The sequence below is a fragment of the Labeo rohita genome, chromosome 7 (genome assembly GCF_022985175.1).
Source record: "Labeo rohita strain BAU-BD-2019 chromosome 7, IGBB_LRoh.1.0, whole genome shotgun sequence".
Classification (NCBI taxonomy): Eukaryota; Metazoa; Chordata; class Actinopteri; order Cypriniformes; family Cyprinidae; genus Labeo; species Labeo rohita.
The window spans coordinates 39,983,361-40,003,665 of record NC_066875.1 but is presented as its reverse complement, the minus strand read 5'-3'; the positions used below and the strand labels follow the sequence as shown (position 1 = coordinate 40,003,665).

At 35.1% G+C, this 20,305-nt stretch overlaps 1 protein-coding gene across 3 annotated transcripts; it reads right to left on the bottom strand.

The window, feature by feature from the left end:
* Positions 1–59: 59 nt before the first annotated feature.
* nectin4a (nectin cell adhesion molecule 4a) lies at positions 60–20,253 on the bottom strand. 3 transcript variants are annotated; one of them, XM_051115357.1, is made up of 11 exons: positions 19,582–20,253; positions 14,940–15,152; positions 14,079–14,246; positions 12,838–13,116; positions 9,311–9,428; positions 4,240–4,391; positions 3,726–3,885; positions 3,535–3,610; positions 3,028–3,084; positions 2,691–2,864; positions 60–992 (listed from the first exon to the last, which is right to left on the bottom strand). In XM_051115357.1, exons 1-11 carry the CDS (start codon positions 19,628–19,630, stop codon positions 606–608), a joined length of 1,833 nt encoding a protein of 610 aa, XP_050971314.1. In that variant the 5' UTR covers positions 19,631–20,253; the 3' UTR covers positions 60–605. The 3 variants fall into 3 exon arrangements, with proteins under 3 accessions (XP_050971314.1, XP_050971312.1, XP_050971311.1); XM_051115355.1 differs by having other exon boundaries at positions 60–1,043; positions 14,940–15,149; XM_051115354.1 differs by having other exon boundaries at positions 60–1,043; positions 19,582–20,252.
* Between the last annotated feature and the right edge of the window lie 52 nt (positions 20,254–20,305).

The following is a 20,305-nucleotide window of genomic DNA, read 5'->3' as shown; positions in this document are numbered from 1 at the left end:
AGCCATTTTCAAAACATGGTAATGCAATACTTCATAATACTATTCATGCAGTCAAAATGCACAATACACACATATATATTCAAAAATTATGTCAAAACACCGTTTGTACATATCTGGAGTACATCAAGACATCAAGGTCAAAAAGTCACAGTGAAGGATTAACTGACCGGAAATACAGTTCATGTAGTATTTTCTCCCTCAACAGTAATTCAAGTGAAGCCTTAGGTAAAAAAAAAAAAAAAAAAAAAAAAAATCTTAAATCCATTTTCTGGTCACACAGAGGAGCTCAACTCACTGTTTCCAGTTAATCTGTATTTGAAACACATGTCGTGACCCATAATACTCAAGCGTCCCAGTTCCAGAATACACTGTGGATTATGCAATTACTTGAGGGACTGTTTGAGTAATGCTGGTATTGTTTTGCAGGTTTGAGTTTAGATGGTGGCCATTCGGTCCATGGTTTTGCCACCTTGAGAAAGTATTCATATAAAAGCTCAAACAAAAGATCCATTTATGTGTGGAGAGTGAGATTACAGAGAAACACATCCATCTGTTGTAAAATCAACTGTGCTTATATGGCTTAAAGACGTTGCCAAACAAACACTCTAAACGATCTGAGCTTTGTGGATGGTCGGGCTATGCGGCGTGAGGAAAAGTGTGTTGGCCGGGAGCAGGATGTTGTTGGGTTTCGACTTGGGCCGCAGCGTGCCGTTAGTGCGCTCAAAATGACTGGATAGCGCCTCAGATATCTGAGAACTCGCCGTCTCGCTGCCGCCATTTTCAAAACCGTCAGGCTCCATTAAACCTCTGTGGACTCCTGAATCCGTAGGGCTAACAGAATCTTCTTCCTCCTCATCTGTAAGAGTCGGGTACGTGGCTACCAAGGGCGAATTATGCCCTCTGCTGCCTCCTCTGCTGCTTCCTCCCGACTGCGGCCTCCCCTCTGCTGGGATAATGGCGCTGCCGTTCCGAGACCGGATAATTTCAACAGCCTGTTCCATTGAATAAGAAGAGGGGTGAAGAGGAGGGAGAAGTTGGGTTTCCTGTACAGCAAAATTGTAAATGGTCATTATATGCATTTTTAAATGCACATTTATTTGATAAGGCATATGTTAACTATGTTAGCATTACTAACTGGTTCAGAATGACTATAGCTTTAAGTGCTACATTAGATCATGAACAATAAAAAGTGTTTTAGTATTTGCATGGAATTCAGGGTAAAACACTATGAAGAGCTTGATACAATCAGGGTATACTTTGGTGTCCTGTTTTTATTTTTAAAGAAATAAAGGTACCTAAAGGACAATTTAGATAAAATAACATTTTGACATAAAATTAACAAATTAGTTTGTTTTAGCCTCAATGTATTACATTTACATGTATGCATTTAGCAGATGATTTTATCCAAAGTGACTTACAAAAGAGTAACATTATAACACCAAAGTACCACAGTTTTACTGTAGTAACAGTAACTCCATTTAATTGTACTTTCTCATTTCATTTTTTCCACATTTGCCTTGTTGACTATTTTTGTCAAACTCAAAATTCAACATTCAACCAAAGTTATTGTAAGAAAAAATGATTAATTTTGTTAATCTACTATTTTAAAGGATTTTGGCGTCAAAAGAAGTCTGTAATTCTCATAAAGGCTGCATGTATATGATAAAAACAAAAAACAAAAAACAAAAAGGTGACAAAAAGGTGAAAAAACAGGAAAAACAGGATTTTTTTGTTTTTTGGAAAAAATCAAAAGTGATAGTAAAGACATATAATGTCAGAAAATATTAATTGTAAAATATTACAATTAAAATGATGTATTTTCAATATATTTTAATATATTTTCAAATTTAATTCCTGTGGTGTCAAAGCTGAATTTTCAGCATCATTACTCCAGTCTTCAGTGTCACATAATCCTTCAGAAATCATTCTAATATGTTGATTTGCTGCTCAAGAAACAATTCTGATTATTATCAATGCTGAAAACTTACGTGCTGCATAATATTTTTGTGGAAACCATGATACTTTTTTAAAGAATACAAATGCCAAAAGATCAGAAACTTAAATCATTTCTAACATTATAAATGTCTTTTACTGTCATGTTATAATTTAATTTAAGATCACTTTAACCTCTTGAGCTGAATAAACAATTTTCTTTAGGAAGGTTAAGCACCTTCACTGACCATTTCTTAAAAAAGAACACAAAATTAATTTGTGTACACTTTCAACAAATCTAAAGGGACAGTTCATCCAAAAATGAAAATTCTGTCATTAATTATTCACTCATGATGTTCTAAACATGTAAGACCTTCGTTCATCTTCGGAACGCAAATTAAGATATTTCTGATGAAATCAGACAGTTTTCTGACCCTGCACAGACAGCAATGCAACTACCACGTTTAAGGCCCAGAATGTCACATGGACCGTTTTAACTATGTCCTTATAACCTTTCTGGGTCTTGACCGTGTCAGTTGCGTTGCTGTCTATGCAGGGTCTTGGATTTTATCAAAAAATATCTTAATGTGTGTCCTGAAGATGAATGTTGGTCTCACAGGTTTGGAATGACATGAGAGTCAGTACTTAATGACAGAATTGTCATTTCTGGGTGAACTATCCCTTTAAGCTCTATTTATGGGAAGTGGCAATACACATCAAAATATACATCAATATATGTCAGGAAACTTATCTCATACCTGTGACACGTTACTGTCCTGCTCGTAAGACTCCATCATCAACCGAGTGGCTTCTCTTTCAGTTCTGTCCATGAGTTTGTCTCGACCTCTTCTGGACGTGTTATAAATTGCAGGGCGACCGAGTGAGTCCACCCCTCCCAGCGTGGACCGACTATCCCTGGAGCGAGGACGATCCTGTAAAAGTAAGCATTTTGGGTTTTTAATGTGTGCTAGAGATGAAACAAAACAGAAGTCGTATAATTTTGTGCATCATATCAAATAACTGCAGAGTATAAAGCCTGGTAAATGTATAAAAGAGTTTTTTTTTGAAAATGGCACATGAAAAAAAAACACCAACCAGTGAGGACAGACTCGTGCGTATCGTCCCTTCGACTCTTAAAGGATTATTGTCGTCCTTTAAAAAGAAGACAGAGACAGTAAAATGACTAATGAGTAATTTGATACCTAAGCCATATGCAAAAAATGTATGTCAGTGTCAATGCAATGATGTATGTAATGTCAATACATTAGATAATGCCAAATCAGGAGGCAAGCAAAGCAAAATAACACAAGCAGTTCAAATAAAACATTTCATTAAATGTGTTTTGGGCATCAGCATATTAAAATGATTTCTGAAGGATCATGTGACATTGAAGACTGGAGTAATGATGCTGAAAATTCAGCTTTGCAATCACAGAATTACATTTAATAATAAATTACATTTTTAAACTCTAACTATATTCACAATATTATTATTTTTACTGTATTTTTCATCAAATATATGCAGCACTGGTGAACATAAGAGACTTTGTTTAACACGTTTTAAAATTTTGTCAACCCCAAGTTGAATTATGTATGTATTTACCGAGTATCTGTGGTCTGTGCTTCCTGAGTTGACTCTCCTAAATGAGGCTTGTCTTGATAGAGTGCTGATTTCCTCCCTTACAAAGAGAGTGAAACAGAGACAGACTGAAGTACAGGTATGAAGTACAGGAATTATCACATTCAGCCCATTCGTGTAAATGATTAATGTTCAGAAATCAAGAAAAATCTTACTTTTTTGCATCCAGCTCTATAGCCAGTTGTTGATTTTTGCGTTTATAGTAGCGGTTTACTGTAATTATCACTATAATAAGAGTAAGAACAATCACTGCAGCAGCACCAGCAAGAATAATCATCATCATGTAGTTCACTGATGCCTGACCCACAGTCGACTCTGAAAGAAACATGCAACAAAACTTATGAAATTGTTGTACATTCAATTATAAGAGTCATACATACTTCTATATGGTGCTGTTGTGTTTTTGTTCTTCAAGAGAATGATTTAATGGAAAAGAACAGCGTGTACATTCCACCTAACATCCCCTTTTACATTCCACAGATAGGAAAAAAAAATCATACCGGTTTTGAACGACATGAGGGTGAGTACATGATGACAGAATCTTTAATTTTGAATGAGCTATTCTTTTAATTTGATTATGAGACATGCAATTGCAGATTATTTTCACTAGATGACAGCACTGTGCACTGCACTTTAACATGGGTGAAGTGTTTTCAGTGGGATACACACCTGATATATTTACAACAATCTCAGCTTTTCCAGATCCCACCGTATTGGTGGTGGTGCAGACATAAACTCCTTGATCTGTCAAGCTCAGGGGCCTGGAAAAGCGCAGCGTGCCACCTTCCAGAGTCACACCCTCAGGTAGAGCTTCACCTTTTCTGTGTGAACAAAGAAATATGATTCAATCCCACAATTAAAAAACAGACACACAATCATTACCTTAGGATTCAGCACATAACAAATGATTTATGCTTAATTATTTACTGAATACTGACTTAAAGGAGTAGTTCACTTCCAGAACAAAAATTGTCTCACCACCTTGTCATCCAAGATGATCATGTCATGTAAAGAAATTATGTTTTTTTGAGGAAAACATTTCAAGATTTCTCTCCATAACATGGACTAAAATGGTGCCTGCAAGTTTGAACTTCCAAAATGCAGTTTAAATGCAGCTTAAAAGGGCTCTACACTGTGTGCAGAATTATTAGGCATGTTGATATTCTGGTCATATTTTTTTTCCAAACACATTTTACCAATTCCAAACCACTTCAGTCTTAATAACTACTGTCAATTTTGTATTTAATCATTTATATGTGATATATAATTGTCCGTGAAGGCTGGAAGTGAAAAACTCCTTATATTTAGGTGTGCATAATTATTAGGCATGTTTTCTTTTACAGATAAAATGAGCCAAAAAAGATATTTAACCCAGACTGAAAAGTCCAAATTATTAAATGCCCATAAGAAGAATGCAATACTAATGCATTACAAGAATTTGCAAAGTTAAGTCTTGACCATTGGACAGCGAAATGCTTGTTGAGTCTGCATGGTCAGAAAAAACAGGTGGAGAAGAAAAGATGGATGTTAACTGCAAAAGAATTAGGAATTAAGGTGAAGAATTAGGTGTGACACCATCAGGAACCGTTTCCAGTTCTCCAGCGCCACCATTTTCCAGAACTGCAACCTACCTGGAGTCTTCAGAAGTGCAATGTGTCAGGTTCTCAGAGACTTTGCTTGGTAAAAAATCCTAAAAAATGCTCCTGACTTACAAGAATAACAAGCTGATGTGTTGTGAAATACATGAAGACAGTTTTTTTTTTTTTTTTTTTTTTTTTTCTATAGGCTTTATAGACAGATGAGTTGAGAGTGACTCTTGAAGGACAAGCATCACATCCTCTTGTACCTCTGATTCAAGAATTTATCTTCCAAAATCTGGCAGTAAGTTTTGGGAGTTCATGTTTAGTCTCCTATCCTGAAAAGTCTGACTTGCAGAGATGGACTAAAATGAACTCCCAAAAATTACTGGAAATGGTTCCTGATGGTGTCACACCTAATTCTTCACCTTAATTCCTAATTCTTTTGCAGTTAACATCCATCTTTTCTTCTCCACCTGTTTTTTCTGACCATGCAGACTCAACAAGCATTTCGCTGTCCAATGGTCAAGACTTAACTTTGCAAATTCTTGTAATGCATTAGTATTGCATTCTTCTTATGGGCATTTAATAATTTGGACTTTTCAGTCTGGGTTAAATATCTTTTTTGGCTCATTTTATCTGTAAAGGAAAACATGCCTAATAATTATGCACACCTAAATATAAGGAGTTTTTCACTTCCAGCCTTCACGGACAATTATATATCACATATAAATGATTAAATACAAAATTGACAGTAGTTATTAAGACTGATGTGGTTTGGAATTGGTAAAATGTGTTTGGAAAAAAAATATGACCAGAATATCAACATGCCTAATAATTCTGCACACAGTGTAAATGATCCCAGCCGAGGAAGAAGGGCCTTATCTAGCAAAACAATCATTTTCTAAAATAAAATTACAGTTTATATACTTTTTAACCTCAAATGCTCGTCTTGTCTAGCTTTGTGTGAACTCTGTGTATTCCAGTTCATGACAACTAGGGTATGTCGAAAAACTCCCATCTAATTTTCTCCTCCTAAATGGCAGCAGAAGTACTGACCCAGTGTGAACATGCAAAGTGAACATGCAAAGAAGGTCAAATGCCCTTTACAAATTAAGGTAAAACAGCAATGTAGGATGATTTTGAAGTTGGAGGAGTAAAATGAGATGGGAGTTTTTCAACATACCTTAACTGTATTGACCTGGAAAAAAACAGTTCACACAGACCTAGACAAGATAAGCATTTGAGGTTAAAAAAAATATGTAAATTGTAATTTTTTTTTTAGAAAACAACCGATTGTTTCACTAGATAAGACCCTTTTTCCTCACCTGGGATCATTTAGAGTCCTTTGAAGCTGCATTTAAATTACATTTTGAAAGTTCAAACTCAGGGGCACAATAGAAATCCACTATATGGAGAGAAATCCTGAAATGTTTTCCTCAAAAAACAATTTCTTTATGACTGAAGAAAGAAAGACATAAACATCATGGATGACAAGGTGGTGAGTAAATTATCTGTAAATTTCTGTTCTGGAAGTGAACTTCTCCTTTATTATTTTTTCCGGGTGCTTTGATAAATAGAAATTTTAAAAGAATAGAATTTATTTGAAACATTGTTTATTAGTATGTAACATTATAACTCCACTGTAACATTTGACCAATAAAATGTGTCCTTGCTGAATACGAGTATTCATTTCTTAAGTGGTTAGTGACTCCAAGCTTTCTAACTATACTGTAAAAACAGTAAAATCTGTACTGTAGGATTCTGCACATATCAATTGATTTTAATGAATTATTTCATGAATATCAGCTCAAAAATGTCCCTGGTATGTATCACTTTCAGTTCATCAGTGAATTTATAACAAAACACTTTTTTGTCCATCATATTGCCAGAGTAGCACTGGTTAAAAAAAACAACCTAATTAAAACTAATTTCATACAGTGCCTTAAGCAATAGATCTCAATTGTTTCTGCATCAGGATAATTTAAAGGGATAGTTCACCCAAAAAAGAAAATTCTCTTATTAAGTACTCACCCTCATGTCATTCCAAATCTGTAAGTCCTTCCTTCATTCATCTTCAGAACACAAATTAAGATATTTTTGGTGAAATCCAAGAGCTTTCTGGCCCTGCCTAGACAGCAACACAACTGACAAGTTCAAGGCCCAGAAAGGTAGTAAGGACATAGTTAAAATAGTCCATGTGACAGCAGTAGTTCAAATTTTTTTAAACTACGAGAATACGCTTCATGCACAATTTCTTCTCTTCTGTGTCAGTCTTCACCGCATGTTCACAAGAGTACCACGGTGCATGCGCAAGAGCCGCCGTTCTGACATATATTCTGGTTCAAATGCTCTCTGTTCAAATCTCCAGACATGCTTATAAAAACTGTTTTATGTACAGCGTGTGTCTTTCTCTGCTTGTAAACAAGGTGCAGCAGATCCGGGCTCCTGCGTCAGCAGCATCACATGCATACGCCGTTATACTCTTGTGCACTGCAAAAAATTATTTTCCTCCTTAGTATTTTTGTCTTGTTTTCTAGTATAAATATCTAAGAATTCTTAAGATATTAAGAATTAAGATATTATGTCTTGTGTTCTGAAAGAAATATTCAAATTTTGGCAAAAAATATCTGCCAGTGGGGTACGAATCAAAATAATACGAAAGTACGAAAGTAATAATCATAAAGGCTAAACACAATTTTTTTTCTTGCCCTATTGGCAGATATTTTTGCTTGTTTTAAGCAAAAACTAACACAATTTGGGTCTCTTTTTTTCAGAAAACAAGAAATAATATCTTAAGTCATTTTACTTGTCCAGTAAATGCATCCTGATTCAGGAATTTTTAGATATTTATACTAGAAAACAAGACAAACATACTAAGGAATAAAATAATTTTTTGCAGTGTGAACACGCAACGAAGACTGATACAGAAGAAAAGAAATTGCTAAATAAAGTCTTTTTTTTTTGCGTTCTTTGTGCACAAAAAGTATTCTTGTAGTTTTATAACATTACGGTTATACCATTGACGTCACATGGACTATTTTAAATATGTCCTTACTACCTTTCTGGGCCTTGAACGTGGTAGTTGCATTGATGTCTATGCAGGGTCAGAAAGCTCTCGGATTTCATCAAAAATATCTTAATTTGTCTTCAGATGATGATCGAAGGAAGGTCTTACAGGTTTGGAATGACACAAGGGTGAGTAATAAATGACAGAATTTTCATTTTTGGTTAAACTAGCCCTTTAATGTAGTCTAGGTAGTTGTTTTGTTTTGTTTACCCTGCATAGTACTTAAGAATGAGGGTTGTCAAGCAAACTACCTCTGCTGGCATCTGCCAGATATGAAGTTAGCTTTTGCCAAGTGGAAACATTTCCCCCTTTTTTTAAAAACTGATAAGCTTATTTCTTTTGCTAAAATCACAAATAGACCCACTCATTGTTCCTGTAGACATTAAGAACTTCGTCTACAACTTATTCCAGGAACTATCTGTCACATGTTTTTCATACAGCACGGCGCAATTTGCATGAGGACAGTGGAAAGACTCATCCGATAACATAGCACGCAGGCAAATTCTCCCGACACCGCTGTCATAATCCCACTCATCTCCCCCTCGCCAGGCTTTTCTCATCCCCAGCTCTCTCCCTCCGTGTGAAAATGCTCTCTTGTCTGTTTGCCGCGCAAGTTGCAACACGACACCAGGCCACAGTTACTTCATTTACTTTGCATTCACACCAAGCAGCCAGAGAACAGGTTTCCCCACTCGAGGCGGAGAGGAGGAGAAAACCAGAGAATGTTTGTCTCAGGAATTGCGTGATCATCTAAATGTCCATGTCTACACCCCCTTAGTCACTCGCGCTGAAAAATGCCAAGAAATAGGTGTGTGACTCTGACTAATTATTGTTCATGAATGCAAAAACAACTGTCGTGCATATTAGTGACCTCTCAGTGTCAGTATTACTTCTTAAGATTCTATCTATCTGATAATAAAGTTTACAAATTTACTCATGAATTTAGGCCACAACCTTCCCCGTCCACACCTAGAGATTACTCTGGCATGCTGATAGAGAAGCCAACCGAAACAGAATTCAACTGACAAGTCTGGCTTACGGGAAGATGAACAAACAAACAGATTCAGAGATGCAGGGAGACTGACAGTTTTACCTCGTCCAGTTGAATTGCTGAGGTTCTGGATTTCCATGTCCGCTGCACTGCAGCGCGGCTCCTTGCATATCAGCATGCCAGCTGTTCTCGTAGCCAGATACCACTGCATTCGGAGGGTCTGTATGTACACATGAACACACAATTAGGAGTGTCTAATTGACTTTTAAGCCTCTTGTTTTGAACTTGTGATGAACTTCCCATTTGACCAAGAAGTTCACCTGATCCTTTCTGCTGTTGACACTGTACAAACTCTAATACTGGGATTAGGAGACATGCATATGTTTGAATTTTTGTGCAATTAAAATAACCCACATGACTTTGGAGGAGATGTGTTGAAATAGCACTGGTCACATAGAATGAGGACTGGAGCTTTCAAGCTTTAAAAATGATGTAAAAGCACCATGAAATATCATAAAATGGTGCATATTATATGCAAGTCAAACATTTAAATGAGAAACAGACAGATTTAACAGATAATCTTCCATTCTAGTAAAATACTAACTGCTGCACTAGATTATTGAGTCAGTGAGTTGCAAATAGAACCAGATCTGTTTGATTTGTGAATGAATCATTAAGATTGATTTTGTGAACCGAATGAATGGATTCATAGAAAAGTTCAGACTCAAAAGCACAATCTCAGACATTAACTCTTTCATTATCTTGAGTAAAGGCTGATGTCAAGATTTTAAACTTCAGGCTGTTCAGACCTTTAACTATTGTGCTTTTGAATCTTGTTTGCAACCACAAACAATAACCAGGATATTCCTGAGAATGTTTCCATCCAGTTCCACAGAAGTAGGATGGTCAAATGGGTCTAAACACATGAAGGTGACTAAATGATGACTGAATTTTTATTCTGAGAGAATTGCTTTAAATTTTCCTCCACTCAACCATAGCAAAGCCTTTATTGTGACTGTTAATCAAGCAGAGATGAATCAGAGAAAAACAATGTAGTCATAGTATCGATTAAGACAATAAACAGATGTCCACATGTCATAACACATACGAGGGAAGTTACATACAGTATGTAGACATTAAGAGGTGGAACAACAGTTTCATCATAATTAAATTTACAAGCTGAGCAAACAGGAAAGGCGTTTTAGTTTTACATTAATTGTTTACACGATTCCACGCATTTTAGATTTGAAATGCACAAACATTCTGAGTCACATCCAGGCAGTGACGTATAAAACTTGATGTTGCGCTATTAAAACTTGTGGCGCAATAGTATATCAATCATAATGCAGTAATGACAACATTAAAATTATTTTGAAGAGAATTTACTTTGGCAGCTTGTGTGTATAACCTGGCAAGTAGTGTGACAAAGTAATTCTTAGGGAATGCCAAAATGAATTATAGATCAATTATAGCACAGTCCTATAAAAAGTATTTGCGACAACTTTTGATAAACAATTTAAGAAATGTCTGTATTCTATTTACTTAAAACTAGAATACTACACTCTAAAAAATTCTCTTTTTTTCTAAGCAACCACAGGGTTGAGCCTGTCAGGTTGTTTTTTTTCCAGTTTTGGGTAGTTTTTGTGTTACCTTGTCGTTGGGTTAGTGACTGTGTCAATCTCACTGACAGCTGAAACTATACACCCCCTTCACTGAGTAAAACGCGAGGCGTCAGTCTGAGGTTCGCAGAGTTATTTTTAAATGTTACATTTTTGTTGGTTTGTCTTATGTTTTTCCAGGGCTGTTCTTGCTTGATAAATGTTCACCTTTTGATTATTACTGTTGCCTCTTGTAATTCTGTGTGTGATTTCTAAATTCCAACCCATTTTCAATCCAGTAATTTTAAAACAATAGTTGAGTTAAATAAAACAACCCAGCATTTTGGGTCAAACATTTAACCCAACCCGCTATAACAGTCCAGCATGTGTTCTATTTAACCAGTGCTGGGATGCCAAATAACCCAGAAATGGTTGTATTTAACTCAGTATTTTTTTAGAGTGTACAAAATAAGAATTTATATTTTGAATAAGTGATAAATGATAATTAAGGACATATGATTCCTCCTCCCCCTAGTTTTCAGTACACTCTAAGAATTGCTGGGTTAAAAAAAACCCAGCGCTGAGTAAAATATGGACAAACCCAGCAAGTGGGTTGTTTTGGTAGTAACCCAACTGCTGGGTCAAAACAACCCATTTGCTGGGTATGTCCATATTTTACCCAGTGCTGGGTTGTATTTGTGACCCTGGACCACAAAACCAGTCATAAACGTCAATTTTTTGAAATTGAGATTTATACATAAGCTAAAAGCTGAATCAACAAGTTTTCCATTGATGTATGGTTTGTTAGGATAGAACAATATTTGTCCAAGACATAACTATTTGAAAAAACGGAATCTGAGGATTCAAAAAAAAAAAATCAAAATATTGAGAAAAACGCCTTTAAATTATCCAAATGAAATTCTTAGCAATGCATATTACTAATCAAAAATTAGGTTTTGATATATGTACGGTAGGAAATTTACAAAATATCTTTTAGAGTGTAATGAAAAGGTAAAAAAAAAAATACTGTTCCTACTATAATGGATATGTTATATTAAGAATACAGCACTTCTATATGTATAAATGACAATATTAATTGTAATGTATTAATTCAATTAATGCTGATTTGAACAGAATTAATTTTATTAGTGTTACATTTTTTCTTTATAGGGCATCTATTATGCCCCTTTTTACAAAATCTATAATAAATCTCTAGGTGTCCCGAGAATGTGTCTGTGAGGTTTCAGCTCAAAATACCCCACAGATCATTTATTATATTATTTTGAAAATGCCTATTTTGAGTGAAAGCAGAGACTGTCGTTGTGCATGTCTCTTTAAATGCAAATGAGCTGCTGCTCCCCGCCCCCCCTTTTCCAGAACAGGCTGTGTTACTCTAGCTGGTATCTCAGATCTCTGTCTCTGTCTATCAAGTATATAGCACTGAAATCATGTGTTTTAAAGCCATCTCAGTTCAAATTTCATCCGAACCAAATGATCAGAAAGAGCTGTCACATGTATGTGAGTACTAAAGTAAATTCTCTTTCACACACAAGGTCTACGCTGTTAATATGACCCAAACAATAAAATAAAGGAAGAAAGTCACTCACTGCTCTGGAACAACTTCTATAGCTGTAATAATATGACATTTCTTATTTGAATGCTGCTTTTAAATGCTCTAGGGTGAAGATAAACATGGCAGATTGTGTGTGGCTCTCTCAGGGCGGGGCCTTTGCTAATACAGCTGTGTCAGTCAACAATCATGGGCGGGGCTTGTAAAGTCACACTTTATGGATTCTGTGATCAGTAACCTCTGAGACACTGTTTATGACTTATACAGATTAAAAAATAAGTAGTGGGCAGATTTTTATCATTATAGGGTGGTTGTGTACAAACACTGCAACATGTAAAAGTGATTTTTGCATACTAGCCCTTTACAGTAATAAGAATTCAAGTAGAAAAAAACACCACAAAAAATATGAGCCAGACATTTCTGATATACATTCATTATAAATATAAGAGATTAGGACTCACAGTGTACTACAAGCTTATTGGAAATCCTCACTGGGCCTTTTTGCGATGGATGCCAGACCAGACAGTCCAGCTTCTGGCCGTTCATGTTACGGAGAGGGTGGAGAGAAAACTGGATAGAGGCCACCTCACCATCTGAGCTGCGGTTCTGGCTCTGACCCGCGAGCTCCGTGTCCCAGGAGAGTCCTGCCATTGGCTTAGCCACCGAACGGCATATAGCGGCCGGACGGAACGACTGGCCCTCAACCAGGTCGAATGACTGCAGGGAGGTAATGGGTTTGGCTGTGGAATGAAACAACAAAAACATAATAAATGGCAAATAAACACATTATAAATAGGATTTAAACTCTACAATCAAGTACAGTACAAATCAAAAACAAAAAACAAGGCTTAAAGTTTGCCTTGTAAAGTGTGTGTATATATTAGATATTTCACAAGTGTCTAATTTATGACATTTTTAAAAGTGTGAAATGGACTTCACTGTTTGCTTTCCTGTTTCTAACAGTCTGCTTCATACACAATCATACTTCTGAAGGAGAAAGCAGCCGCTATTATACATGTTACAATTGCAGTAACAAAGAACAAAGCCAGGTTAATACGTCCATCATCAAACCCTTTGACGCAGACAATGCTTTTGTGTTATTCTGAGAACAATAACTGTATATATCAGATCAGTGCTACTTTTGTGGTTAACGGGTTTTCTCTGCATATGAATGGGACGTTGAATGAAATGACAATTATAATGGAATTTTTTTTTTAAAAGGCGTCCTTTTCCTTATCCTGCATCACTGAGGGCTAAATCCTTTCGCTAACTACTGCAAAGCCACTGCATATACATAAAACTCAATGAATTCTGTTGATTTTAAATCTCTTAGTCTCTTGAGAGGGAAAAATTGGAGAGAACATGGGTTTTATTTATTTATTATTTATTTATTTATTTTATGTTGCAGCATTTCCCATCTCGTAATACTTCCATGACAAAAGTTTTGTAAATGAATGTAAAGTTTCATGTGGGAAAACAAAAGTTAAGTGACTGTCACAGCAGTCTGTGGGCAGGTTTTAAACAACCTTTTTCTGTCCAAGCTAGCAGTTCTTGACCAAAATCATATACAGCGTCAACCAGAGTGTGTGCTGAAAATCAAATGTGGTTTTATAGTGATGTGCTAATATATAAAATATGAACAGTCACACAGAGTTTTGTATGACAAGTTTGCTGTTCATGTAGACATTATTACTGTACTCACTCCACACTGAGATAAAAATCTCTGTCTCAAAGTTTCCAGCCGGGAAGGTGGCGACTTTGCAGATGTATCTGCCCTCGTCTGCAGAACGTGTGCCCATGATAATCAGAGCAGAGTCTCTTATTGGGTCGCTGGTCGCAAACCGAACACGCCCAGAGTATTTAGGGTTTTCTGGTAAAAAGAAATAGAATGAAATGTGGCTTTGGCTTCTGGCCATTTTTGTGAAGAACACAAAAAAATAATGATGCAAAAAAACAAACTTGCAAATTAACATTAAGTTTGTTTCTCAAATAAATAAATTAAGAAAAACATATTCTGCACTCCTGCATGATAAATTCTTTCCATGTTTCTTTACAGAAGTTGAACTGAAAATAAAAACTGCTTCAGTGTAATGATTCAGTGTAAATGAATGTAAGATGAGTACAGAAAAGAAAGCAGGAACTGAACTGATTGTACAGTACACAAGTATATTCACAGTACCAGATTCATAGAAGAGCCAAAAATCTGATTAAACCCTGCAGGACTGATTCTTTTTTTTTTTTTTTTTTTTTTTTTTTAATGACTCAAACAATTATTTCTCAAAAACTGTGAATAAATGTAAATTATTACGAAGAAATCAAAAGTAACAATTTAAAATGAAATGTTCTCTTTTTTAAGCTTTTACTGTCATATTTTGAACTAAACACATTTTTAAATACAGTGAACACACTGATGCATCAACATACCCATGGCAATAACAGCAATAAAAATATGTTTTTAGTGAAAAAATTGTGTTTTAGAAATGTAAGGTTTTCTAAAAAATGTGTAAGCATTTAAGTTTTGGTATCTGTGAAGTAAAAGACAAAGAAAAAAGTTAGTAATTACCTGTCTGGCCTTCACTGAAATGAGCAGTGATAATTTGTTCTTCACCTCCATTTGAATTCTTTTGACTCCATATCACCTGCACCACCTTAATCTCACTGTTCGATACATTGAATCGACAGGGTAACCGCGTTTCCTCCTCTGCCAAAGACTGCTGAGACCAGGGGGACTCAGGGGGCTCTAGAAAATGTTCTTGTTTTCCACTTACACAGGCTGCTGAAAGACACAAAGAGATATATAACGGTTTTAATCAAATAAAGTAATAGCAATGCTTGTTTAAATGGTGGCAACAGCAATATGATAAAAGAAAGGAATTCTACTGGATGAGCTGCAACCATAAACCATGAAGAATAAAAAAGAAGAGTTATAGTAGTTATAACATTTTATATTACATATAATATTAAATATACATAATTACTTATTAAATATTAGTTCAGTTACATTAAAGGCAGTATTAGTAAAGGAATAGTTCTCACAAAAATGAACCTTTGCTGACAATCTATTCAACTATTCGGAATCCAAGATGTAGGCGAGTTTGTTTTATTATCAGAACAGATTTGGATAAATTTACCATTACATCACTTGCTCCGCAATGAATAAGGGCCGTCAGAGTGAGAGTCCAAACAGCTGATAGATAATCCACAAGTAATCCAAACAACTCCAATCCTTCAGTTAACGTCTTGCGAAGTGAAAAGCTGCATCTAAATTCATCATTACGAAGTTTTAACATCAAACCATTGTTTCTGGCTAAAATAAGGGTCTTCTATCCATAATATTATTTTCTTTATGGAAAAAGTCACCTTGTCTGAACTAGAAATATGCACAGATCAAGCACTGTTAACAAGCAAAAATATTCTGAAACCGTTCTAAATAAATATGTCAATGGATTTTGATGTGAGAGGATAAGGGGTTTATACTTTCACTGGTGGAAGAGTTATTATGGATTATGAACTTAATTTTGACCAGAAGTGACTGTTTATTGATGGATATGTTGCTTAGAATTGCTTGATTGCTAGTGGATCATTGCAATGTTTTTATCAGTTGTTTGGACTCTTATTCTGACGGCATCCATTCACTCCAGAGGATCCATTGGTTAGCAAGTGATGTAATGCTAAAATTCTCCAAATCTGTTCCAATGAAGAAACAAACTCATCTACATCTTGGGTGGCCTGAGGGCCAGCAAATTTCACCTTTAACAAATAAAACAACATCACCAAATTAGTTCTGCAACTGTACAACTATGTAAAGCTATAACTACTTGTTATGCTATTGCATAATATATCTTTTTTTTTTTTTTTAACATATAACTCTGTGTTGCATTTAGTGTTCGTAAGTAATTAATCACAGCAAGTTCCTCATCACAGCAAGTTCATAGCTGTGGCATTACAAACTGAATAGCAAGATGTGACCACAAGTTAAAGGGCCAGATAAAATAAAATTCTAGGCCACCCCATGAATATACATCATACAGCCTAAGGTGGTTCAAGTAGTGCTTTCAAAAAGTTAGAAACAGCACCTTTAAGAGATGTACACTACCGTTCAAAAGTTTGGGGTCAGTAAGACTTGTAATAGTCTTTAAAGAAGTCTCTTATGCTCATCAAGGCTGCATTTATTTGATTAAAAATATAGAAAAAAACAGTAATATTGCAAAATGTTTTTACAATATAAAAAAATGTTTTTTATTTCAACATACTTTAAAATAGAATTTATTCCTGTGATGAAAAGCTGAATTTTTATCAGCTGTTACTCCAGTCTTAAGTGTCACATGATCCTTCAGAAATCATTCTAATATGCGGATTTATTATTAGAATGATCAATGTTGGATAATATCAACAGTTGTGCTGCCAAATATTTTTTGGAACCTGTTTTTTTTTTTTTTCAGGATTCTTTCATGAATAACAAGTTTAAAAAGTGTTTATTCAAAATATAAATATTTTATAACAATGTAAATTACTTATTATTAACTTTTAATAAACTTTTAAGTATTAACTTAATACATCCTTGGTGAATAAAAGTACTAATTTCTTTAAAAAAAAAAAAAAAAAAGAAAGAAAGAAACAATAAAAATGTACTGACCCCAAACTTTTGAACGGTAGTGTATATCTATAAGAAGTATATCTGTAGTAAAAGAAAAGTTAGGCCACATTGGCTGAGGTCATCTGTTACCCTCAGCACGATGGTAACATGAAACTTTCATTTTTCATCACTCTATTGAACTGGCACAGAGAACGGAGGGGCAAAGCAGACATGGAAATAGACATGGATAACAAAATAAAAGAAAGGAAGAGGGTTGAGAAACAAACTGGTGTCTGTAAAGAGCGTTTGTGGACGAGATTTAGATATGCTGCTCAACTTGTTATATGTCTCAGGGCTAATTACTTTTGGGAGACAGACGAGCATAAGCAAACATGCAAATTCAAAATGTATGCTTGCAAAGTTGAGCAAATATAAGCTGAACTATTGAACTTACATTTAGATACAAAAATCAAATATGAAAAAATATATATATATGACCCTGGACCATAAAACCAGTTATAAGCGTCAATTTTCTGAAATTAAGATTTATACATCATCTAAATAAATAAGCTTTCAATTGATGTATGGTTTGTTAAGATAGGACAATATTTGGTCGAGACACAGCTATTTGAATATCTAGTATCTGAGGGTGCAAAAAAAAAAAAAAAAATCTAAATATCGAGAAAATCGCCTTTAAAGTTGTCCAAATGAAGTTCTTAGCAATATATATTACTACTCAAAAATTAAGTTTTAATATGTTTTTGGAAATTTACAAAATATCTTCATGGAACATGATCTTTACCTAATATCTTTTATTTTTATCTATTATTATTTATCTATTTATCTATTATTTATTTATCTATTATTTTTGGTGATAATTTTGACCCATACAATGTATTTTTGCCTATTGCTACAAAAATACCCATGCTACTTAAGACTGGTTTTGTGGTCCAGGGTCAGATATAAATACATAAACAAAACGTACAGGTAACTATTGCATGCTTTAAGTTGATCAGGCTCATATATAAATAAGAAATACATTGTTTATTGTTACTTGCAGTAACAGATAAGTTGCAGAAGTCTGCAGAAGAAACTATTAACCTTACACTTAATAAGGCTCACTGCCCAGAGTGTTAAGCACATTTCAAGTGCTTTGGGATCACAGTTCAGGGCAGTGATTTGGCTATAATCCCGTAATTTTCTTGAGTTTTCTGAGTCATACTATTTCTAGATTGAACTTTATATTAGTAACCCATATCCTGACCATTAAGCCAAAGCAGTCAATTGTCCAGTTTGCAAAGACTAGAGGATTACATCAACAAGCCTTTTAGACATAAGCTTATTGACAAATTTCTGGCATAGATCCTGTCACTTTGTCACACAGCATGATTTATCCCAGCATGACAAGTTCCTGAGTCAACATCCTTAAAGACTGTCATTTGTTGCCCAATTCTACACCTCTAAAATCAGGGGGCAATTATTGAAGAAATAAACCTAATTGGTTTGACTAATATATTTTTTTGTAGCTAATATTCACACTTTTCATCTTAATTTATAATCGGCACTTTCATTTCACACACTGAAAAAAAATGCATTTGAAACTATTTTTACTCAGAAATTGCTATAATTTATTGATATGCTATAGTGTTCTTATTTGACGGTTTTCTAAAGAATAACAACAGTATTTGCAGGTAATACAAGTTATTTAATTTTTTGAATAATTTGTTTTATTTTCATCTTAACAGCCAAATATTCTCTAGCAACCATCTAGATCACAAAATAATTTAGTATACGTATAATAACATTAGAAAAAAACAACAAAACAGTTTGTTTGTGTTGTTGCAGGCTATAATGACAGTTTAGTCATTCTGGTGTCAAAAAGCAGAAATAAAACAATTAAAAACAGACATTGCTTGTTTGTTTATAAAATCATAAAATATAACAGTCTCAAATCTCACATATGAATAAGAAATACATTATGTTTACTGTTTTGCAGTTCAGTACATATCCAGGGGTGACTGTCCTATTACTGCCTGTCCTAGAAACTGAACTTTAAGCACCTTACAATTATTAAAAACCATAATAATGCCAAATATGGTCATTAGAAACAATTTCAGTCTCAAATTTCAAAATAACTGGTTGACTGGATTGTTGTTCAAAGGCATAGCCTTTAATCTGACCTCTGTGGGCTATATCAAACTGTAGGGATGTTGTTTTAGGATCAGATGTTGATGCAGCAAAATGCCATAATGTATATAAATCATATTACATCATGTACTCAGACCCACTGAACTAGCATTAACTCTATGAATAGCTCAAACACCGGTTAAAAACACTAAAAAATGCAAGTTACGTTGACAACACCCTCAAAATTATCACACCCTTATTCTCACAACTTCATCAACCCATAAAACACTCCTTAAGACGCATAAGACACAGTGTGTGTGCGTGAGCAGGGAGCGCCTGTCTGTCACACTGAATCACACTCGGTTTGTCATCAGAACCAGTTCTTCCTGTAATATCAGACAACCGTAAACGTGTTGTGAAGCTCTTTTCCTAACGTTTAACCCCAAATCCTGCAACGCATTTTAGGTTTTCATTTGTGTTTATTATGTATAAAATAGCTCACCTGAGTTCCAGATGATCAACGCCGCAAGAATATATGAAACTGTCTTCATCGTCCACCAGTTCAGACTTTCAGCTGAGCCCAAGTTATCAGTTTGGCGATATCAGTGCGATGATCATTATTAATAGGCTATAGCAAAACAGTGTCCATCTCCAGAGGTAGTTGTATTCCCAGTCAATCCAGTCGATTAGATATCAGTCAGGAGATGTTGAAGAACAGGAGACTCCCATAGGCTATAAGATGATCAGATGGTGGAGATCCAGCGCAGAAAAAACGAAATCACTCTGCGTTCACAGTCAACATCTGACATGTATAATTCATTTGACGACAACAAAAATTAAACGACTTAATCAATAAAATGTTTATGGATTATATCCATAAAAGTGAACGTTTCCTCATGCGTAAATCCTCATAGGAGCGCACAGAAGTTTTACTCCAGTTTAGGCTGTTTACGTTTTCTTTTAGGACCTACGGCATGTTGAGAAAAAACTAAGTGTTTCCATGATTCCTCTCACGTTCGGTGCGAAATTAGGTGAAAATGCTCTGAGAGAAGAACATTCTTAGAGACACCTGTTGGAAAAGGCAGCTCTCCGTTGCGCAGTCGCATGCATGTTCTTACGCGCTTTGACTGAACTCAACCTACCAGTTTTTAATCCGGGTGTTTCTTCCCAATCTGATGATTCAATCTAGCTACTAGTTTAATATTCTGTAATTGCTTAATCGTTTG

Coding starts and splice junctions, on each gene's coding strand:
- nectin4a (XM_051115354.1), bottom strand. CDS start 19,630: ATGAAGACAGTTTCATATATTCTTGCGGCGTTGATCATCTGGAACTCA. Junction 15,153..19,581: donor GTTGATCATCTGGAACTCAG/GTGAGCTATTTT, acceptor TGTGTCTTTCAG/CAGCCTGTGTAAGTGGAAAA. Junction 3,085..3,534: donor GCACAGACCACAGATACTCG/GTAAATACATAC, acceptor TTCTTTTTAAAG/GACGACAATAATCCTTTAAG.